Source organism: Diabrotica undecimpunctata, chromosome 3, assembly GCF_040954645.1.
Source record: "Diabrotica undecimpunctata isolate CICGRU chromosome 3, icDiaUnde3, whole genome shotgun sequence".
NCBI classification, from domain to species: Eukaryota; Metazoa; Arthropoda; class Insecta; order Coleoptera; family Chrysomelidae; genus Diabrotica; species Diabrotica undecimpunctata.
Genome location: NC_092805.1, coordinates 50,787,780 through 50,796,497, shown reverse-complemented (window position 1 = coordinate 50,796,497; position 8,718 = coordinate 50,787,780). Strand labels below are relative to the sequence as shown.

The 8,718-nt window shown below is 31.0% G+C and overlaps 1 protein-coding gene across 2 annotated transcripts in view; it reads left to right on the top strand.

Annotated features, from left to right (window-relative positions):
* Nucleotides 1-759: 759 nt before the first annotated feature.
* The window catches only part of LOC140436785 (uncharacterized), a 29,909-nt gene continuing 21,950 nt past the window's right edge, over nucleotides 760-8,718 (top strand). For both annotated transcript variants that reach the window (XM_072525872.1, XM_072525871.1), the window contains exon 1: nucleotides 760-1,132. In XM_072525872.1, coding sequence (XP_072381973.1) covers nucleotides 907-1,132 — 226 coding nt within the window. In that variant the 5' untranslated portion in view covers nucleotides 760-906. The remainder of the gene's footprint in view (nucleotides 1,133-8,718) is intronic.

The window sequence follows — 8,718 nt, the reverse complement described above, 5'->3', positions numbered from 1 at the left end:
GAAAAATCTTTAGACAAGCAAAAGGGAAATAATTACAATCAAATTTTAAGCACGGCAAATTGCAACAAATCTAGCATAACAAATTTAGAAAAGTGTGCTGTTACATATGTCGCTGGTTATATTTACTATAAGATTATAAAGAATTTGAATTGTATGTGGGTAGGTATGGGTGGTTTATAAGCAATGCTAATACATTAACAAAACGATATTCAGGTACCATTTCATCCCCAAAATTATAAGCAGATATTTTAGCTTAAAACACACTGGTACTAACAAAAAAATCAACATTCACTAAACACTGTGAACAATCAAAATGGCTGGAAAGTTTGTTTAGATACAGGCATTGACTCCACCCATCTCGTGACGTCAGACTAATGGAGCGTATAGTCATTAGTTGAATGTATCGTGGTATAGTCATAAAATTGAAATCTGCTGAACATCTGTTGCAATCTGGCAACTAGTGTTTTCAAAGTTTTGACAGTATTGCCAAGTTTATTTGCTAATCTATCAAAGGCCAATTATAAATTTTTGTTTCTAATAAGTAACTGCAACTAACATCAAAAGAAACAAATATTCACTCGTTCGTGTTTTATATAAATTTAAATTTTTTTTAAAACTAGCCGATTCCATAAAATAATACAAAAATGTACTGTTTCAAAGCATATTTGAGCCATAAAACATATACATAATAAGTACATGACAATACAGCAAACGCAAATTTGACGGTTTATTTGTAGCTAACTTCACCGGCACTTTCTCTATACTTTTGCCAAAGAATATAGACGCTTAGAAGCGTCTATATTCTTTGCTTTTGTCGTCGTTGGTTTATAATCATTAACCCTTTTGGTTTTGTTTACTTTTTATGTCTGAAATTATTTTTGATAAACAAAACCTACGTTTATACAAATGGAAGTAAAACAAGAAGATAGTGATGAGACGTGTCAAGCAGATTATCATGCTGTTGATGATGGTCGTTTGGATATTTGTAAAATTGAAATTAAGGAGGAACCTGAAAGAGAAAGTACACAGGATACATTTGATTATGTAGCCTTTACGAAAATTCCCATAAAGATTGAAATAGAACCAGAGGAATATAAACTTACGTCATTAGAAAGACAAACAAATCCAAGGGGTAAGTAAACCACAAGAGTACTAGGTTTAGAGTTCTATGAACCTGAAACATATATCCATGCATTCTGCTTCAGCTAGTGATTTATTTTTATGTGTTTTCTAGTGATGGGCTAAACTGTGCTTCTGCAATCACAGGTATAACTGTGATCGTGATTTTTTACCTGTGATTGTGATTTAACAGAGTAAAGAAATAGTTATATGCATATGTTAAACTTTTCTTTTTTTATTTGGCACTGGTGGCATTTTTAAAATGTATGAGAATACAAATTATTAAATATCGATACAAATACGACGAGTTACACCAACTCAATAAACTGAAGTTCTAATTACTGCCTTCATTTTGTTCAAATATTTGTTTACATACTAATAATGCACCTATCATATTTCTCTAAAGACGATATAATGTTATCTTTGCCTTTACATTCCTCATTAGAAAAAGACTTCACAATACTACCATTGCGCCGACTACCTCTATCTCGTTTCTTGTTATCCTGTTACACATATGTCTCACATTTTAGCGATAAAGAACTACAGACATAGAATAAGTCCGAAATCACAGTCATAGTATATTTTATTGTTATTCACAGGTCGTGATTGTTATTTTCTAATCACAGCTGTTAAATCGCAGAGTTAAAACACCTCTAGTGTTCTCTATTTTTCAATTTTTTTTATCATGAATTATCATGCTCGATACAATTTTTTCATCGTAGCATTGCAAAAAAATATACTCTCTTATATAAAATTAAAGTTTTTACAAAAATTAGAGCAAAATTTTACAAACACTACAAATTACAGCCCTGCAAGTGACAACAGTAGTTTTCACTTAGTAATACACTTCAAATAATTGGGGAATTATGAGTTAGATAATTCAACAGAGTTCCAAAATAAGTGTTTAAAAGTTAGTGGATACACGTGATAGTAGCATATTAAAGAAATAATATCAGACAAGTAAGATTGAACCATTTTAACCATTTCAATTTTTTTAAATTAATAATTAATACTGTGAAATCTATTCAAACTAAAAAAAAATTTCTCTAAAAGATTCCTTTATAAAAGGTATATTAATAGAAAAACCTTATCGAGCTACATCACAGAACATTTTTGCAATCACTATTTCATCATCAGTGCTACTCTACTGGGATTGCTAGTTCTTAGACAAAGTATGTATCTGTGAGGACTTCTTGATAGCAACTGAATAAAATGACATATTAAGACAGAAGTCTGAACAAAGCAGTAGATGTAACCAGAGGTATGTGTCTAAATGTGACTGTAGCCAACATTATGTATAATTAAATGTTTTAAAATTTGATGTATTATAATAGTAGCAACCATCAATATGTTGGAATTTAGAGTGTGATTTACCCTGAAAGTTTGTTCGAAAAAATGTAAACTATGTATTATTGTGGGTGGGTTGAAGATTGATACAAAGAATATAGACGCTTATAAGCATAGACGCTTATAAGCGTCTATATTCTTTGATTGATAGAAGTTAATATTCTAGGTAGGCAACCATCTATACAGATATCTGATTCAATGGTGAAGAGCTAAAAATTTTTATAAAAGACCCTATATGTTTTATCAGCTTTTGATACTTGGAATATGGAAAGCAGATAGAGCAAACAAGAAATCATAAACAAGATTACAATTAAATTAAAATAATAAATATACTTAATTAAATAATTGATATCATAATTTAACAGATTAAAATAGGAAAAGTGAATAGCAGTGACAAAGGAACAGGAAGTGAAGTAGATACAGATGAAGAAATGAAACTCAAGAGAAGAGACCAGGAAGAATATTTTGGAAGTAGTAAAATGACAAAGTAAACACCTTCTTAAAGTGACACAGAAAAAATGGAATTGAAAAAGGATGTCATGATTAAAATGATGCAACAATTAATAGACAAAAATGAAGAAATGATGAATGACATAAAACAAGGAAAGAACAAGTGGAAAGTTAAAGTTAACAGAAAATTAAAAAACAATGTGATATAATTACAAGACAAAATGTAACAACTGGAAAAAACAAGTTCAAAGAAAAGTTTAATTATATCTTGTTTAAAAATATATATTGACGATGATAAGAAACTAAAAGAAAGTATGGAAGCGTTCATAGATTCCATTCTACTCCATATAAACAGAAACCTTCACAGATAAAATTGAGATATTAAATACGAAAAGTAAGTTGAAGCACCATGAAGATCGCATTTACATAAATAATGATCTGTCATTAAAAGAAAAGAAAATAAAGAAAGAAATAGTTAAAATAGCAAATGAAGAAAAAAGCAAAGGGAAACAGACAAAAATAGGCTACAAGAAATTGATCTTGAATAGGAATGAATATGGGATTAAGAAAAACAACAACTTAAAGAAAATACCATAGTAAAATTGCTAAGAAACTAGTAGAAGAAAACAACTAAGGAGGTATGATATTAAAACAAGGCAAGGAAAAGGAATACAACTATGGAAAACTGGAAAATAAGCACAAATAAGGTGAGAGGTACTTATGAGCAGAAAGCTTTAAGAAACTTAGACCAAACTATGGAAAAATATACAATAGATATCCTTGCTCTGCAAGAAACAGTACAGCAGGCCATGAGATCTGAGTTAAGTTTGGTGTGATTAGGTTAGATTGTGTCAGGTGATGTAAAGTTAGGCTAGCCAAACAAGGGATTAGGTTAGATGGTTAGGTAATGTTTTTATAGTATCGTTGTTGCAACAATTTAATATAAAAAATGTTGCAATTTCACATACAAACTCATATTAATATTATAGTACAAGATCCCACTGCAGGATCATTAATCAAACTTACATTTTTACATACATTCAAAATTATTAAAATATATTGGTAATAGGTTACCAGTCGCAATAAAATACGCTGCTCATGACGAATATGCAATCAAATTAAAGCTAGTTTTTTTCTTAATATGATATAAGGTTGCCTGAGAAAAAATGGTCGCAAATTAGGCTGTTTTAAATGCGAGATAACAAAGATAAAGTAATGTAGAGTTAGCGCACAACGACACAAGTGATATATATATATATATATATATATATATATATATATATATATATATATATATATATATATAAATATATATATATATATATATATATATATATATATATATATATATATATATATATATATATATATATATATATATATATATATATATAATAAAACTCACACAACTGACACTTCAAACCAGTAGCGTTGCACGCTAGCTGTCTTTTGGATTGCTCTTTCTCTCACTAGTAGGTATATTGGTTGCACCTCTGCTATCACTTGTAAGGCAACTGTCAAAGCTGTCTTATATGCACAGACGATTTCATCCTTAAAGGGCCAATTTCTCTGAGTTTTCTCCAGTTGTGTTATGCTGGTGCTGCGTATAGTATAGTAGAGTGGACCTCCATAAGAATTCTTCTTTTACCTGGCCCTGGAACATCTACGTTTGGAATGATCTTTGTTAGGAATGATGTTTGTCTAGTTTGTTTGCTGTTCTTTGATCAGCTTTTTCGCAGTATATATTACGAGTTCACCTACGCTTCAGTATTAAACCCAGATATTTGACTTTCGTGACAGGTAGGATACTTTCTACTGTCAAAGTGAAGGAGATATGCTCTCTCGCTCTTGGACCCTTGGAGATTATGGCCTCCCTTTCCTGTAAGGCTAGCATCAGCTTTCTTTCCTCTAGTCATATCCTAATTAATTCAAGGGCTGTATTTGCCCTATCATTATGAGCCCACTCTCTAAGTGCTCCACTAGCATGATCAGGTCGTCTGTGTAAGCAATTGCCTGTATTCTTCTCCTAAAATTATCTCCGGTGTGTCAATATCAATGTGAGTCCATTCCAGAGCCGTGGTTTTATGACCGCGACTCACATAAATATTCCCTCACTAAGTTCTGCAGGTTGGGGATATTTCAATTTCTTCTAATAATCTGATGATTTTACCCCAGTTTGGGTTGTTAAATATGTTCTTGATATCCAGGAAGAGTGTCATTATCCACCATCCTTACATGATTCTTTCTCCCCTACTAGCCTGTTTACGGCGTCTATGACAGATCTGCCCTTTCTGAATTGATACTGACTGTCCCACAGCAATCCTACGACAAATTTGGCCCATGTGGGGGTCAATGTAACGAATGCATTAAATAATAATATAGAAAATTCAAGGATGAGTACTAATATTCAGAAAAGTACTAAAATAAATATTAAATCTGTAACCCCAGTTAATAGTAACAATAGGAATGATAATACTGTTCACTCTATTTACTATGACACAAATAAATGAAACTTCCTTATTTAAAATCTCTCCACCTTTTAAAATTGGTTGACAATTCCCGTCTAGTAGCGCTGATGAACTATATACAAGTGAAAATAGGGAAGCATCTTAAAGACACACCCCCTATGGTAGTTTATTTATAAATTTTCAATTAAAATAGGGAAGTATCCTGAAGGGCACCCTTGTACGATATTTATTCAATAATAAACAGACAAACAAAATGTAAATTACAAAGGAAAACACCTTAAAAGACTTTAAAATAAGAGAAGAACCCCGCAAATCCAAACTGATTTTGGCACAGCCTATTCTGATTCCAAAAAGTTTAAATTATTAAAAAATCCGAAATTTAGCCTAACTAATAATTCAAAGCTTTTAGTACAAGATTCCACTGCAGGACCACTATGTTCATAACCTAGTTCATTAACCTCACATTTTTACGTACATTTAAAACTAGAATATGTATATAAGGTTGCCTGAGAGAAAATGGTCGATAATTAGGGTTTCCAGCTGTTAAAAACGCGAGGATTCGAAGATAAAGTAAACTAGAGTTAGGGCGCAACGACACTGGTTTGACAAGTGTTAATATGTATATTATTATATATCTATCGACGAATGCTCTAAAAACTCACATAACTGACACTTCAAACCAGTAGCGTTGCGCGATAGCTGTTGTTTATTTTATCTTTGATACCTCTCGTTTTGAAAAACCGGCAACCAGATGATTTTTTTCAGACAAACTTATATCATCATATTGAGAAACATGCATATATGTCATGAGCAGGGTATTTCATTTAAAAAATAAATTAACGAAATAAAATTTTTGTTAAAAATTAATTAAGTTTTTTTTTTAAATAATTTGGCCAATTTAATTATAGTAATTATAAAGAGATGATAAAATTGTGTTATTATAATATTTAATCATAAATAATATTTTGAAGTTAATTTAATTTTATTGATTTTTGGTAGTTATATTGTTAACATAGCTATCCTTTATAAAACAAGTTTTAATTATCTTTTATTACACTTAGGTACAAGTTGATCAAATTATACTTCAATTCGATATTTCAGTTTTTTAGAAAGATACAAAAAAGTGGTATCTACATAAAAATGGCCCGAGTACAGCTAAACATTTTAAAATTATTTTCAAATATACAAGGCATTGCCACTCCTTAATTTGTTAATGATTACTTTGTAATGTAGGTACACAAAATTTGTACGTATACAGTGATGAGTGTCTTACCACCCGGCAAAATAGCGGAAAGGATAGAAGACAGATTAAGTTGTGAGATAGTACGAGATAAGGCTAGTATTAGACGTGTCTGTTTGACTTCAGTCATAATTATACGGATGACCTCGAAAATATTTTATTTTAATAATTTCTGATGTTAGAATAAATGATTAAATATATTAAGATATATTATAGTAAAAAACATTAATTAGTAGCGATTTTAAATTATAAATCTTTAAGTTTATTTAATAATAAAAATAACTCAACTGAAATATTTGACTAAACTAAAGGTAGGTATGTTTTGTCCGAAAACAATTATTGTATGTAAAATTGGAGTAATAGTTAGAGACGTTGTCTATTGACAAGAAGACTGGGGTTCAATTCACACCAAGGGTAAAATTTTTGTTTTACTCAATCAATAATAATAGAAAATATGATACATATTAGGTAACAAGTTTTCGAAAAACTCATTATTTACAATTTATTCTTATTCCAATGTTATAAAATAGAAATACAAAATATTTCAAATTCAATTCCAGTTTTACAGTCTTCAGTTGTGAATGGAAAATAATCCATTGAAGACTGTTTAATGTCAAGTCCATCACTAAATTCTCAGTGTTAATATCAATTCCTCTGTACAGGTAATGATTTTCAAAACAATTGACGACATTGGAATGAATGCGCGCGATAGCTACCTGCTTTATAGCTAACCAAATCATCAAGCCTTCAAGTTATCAAATAATAACACACCGAGAAGTGTTATTTACGGTAAACAGAAACTTTTTATTGAAAAAACAATTCGTGAAAAGGATTTTCGGAAAAGGTCGAGGAAAAAGTGCAAATTGTTGTCTGGCATGTGAATGGATTATCAGACAACATGATTAGACAACAATTTGTAAATATGTTTCCAAATAGGCCGGCTCCATCACGATCAACAATTCAGTCTATTATACGTAATTTTTTTACTTATGGATCCGTGTTCGCTCCAAGAGGAGTTTGCAGACGAAGGGAGGTAAATCCAGATTTGGAACTAAGGGACACTTTGATTTGTGCAAGTATTGAGCAAAATCCTACCCAATCAACATCTCGTCTCGGAGAACAATATGGAATTCCAAGATTTAGAGTAGGTGAAATTTTTTAAAGACATCGATACCGTCCCTATAAACTTCATAAATCCAACGAACAATTCCCTGGGGATCAATATAGACATTTAGAATTTTGTCAAACTGCAATGGAAATGTCACATCAAGATGAACATTTTTTAGAGAACGTTTTGTTCACCGATGAATGTACGTTTTCATTGCATGGCCGTCACAATTCAATCAATGCTAGGTATTGGTATCGAGGAAATCCTCGTCAGATTTATGTCGCTCGTACCCAGTGTCTTCGAAAAGTAAATGTTTGGGGAGGCATAATAGGGAATCATGTCATTGGTCCATTTTTTATAGACGGTATGTTGACTGGGCGGAAATACTTGGAACTTCTGCAAAATGAAATTGTCCCAGCCCTTCGTAATTTACCAATAACTTTCGATTCCATATGGTTTCAACACTATGGTTGTCCTGCACATAATTCTCGCATCGTCAGTGAATATCGTGAATATCTCAGTGCGACTTTTCCTAATCGATTGATTAGTGGCCACGGAGATATTTTTTGGCCTGCGATCTTGCACCTTGTGATTTTTTTATTTGGGGATATATCAAGTCCAAACTGTATGAGAGATATAACGATGAGAACATCGTGCCTTGAACTCTGATCCATCAGACTTTTATAATTCTTTAGTGACAGTTTGGGTTATTGTTCTGCTGCTAATGAAGGCTTATTTGAACATATTGTAAATACGTTTATTTACAATATTTTTTTATTTTTGTAGAATTTTTACTTAAACATTCTTTAAAAGTTCTTTTAATTTTGAAGGATTTTTACTTTATTTTCGAAAGTACGACGATACTGTTTTGTCAATAAGATTTTTTGTTTTAACTTTAAACACTTCTAATACTAGTAACGACTGACATAAATGTTTAATGATTCAAAGCAAAGCGATCTTTGCATAATTTCAAATTATTAAAAAAA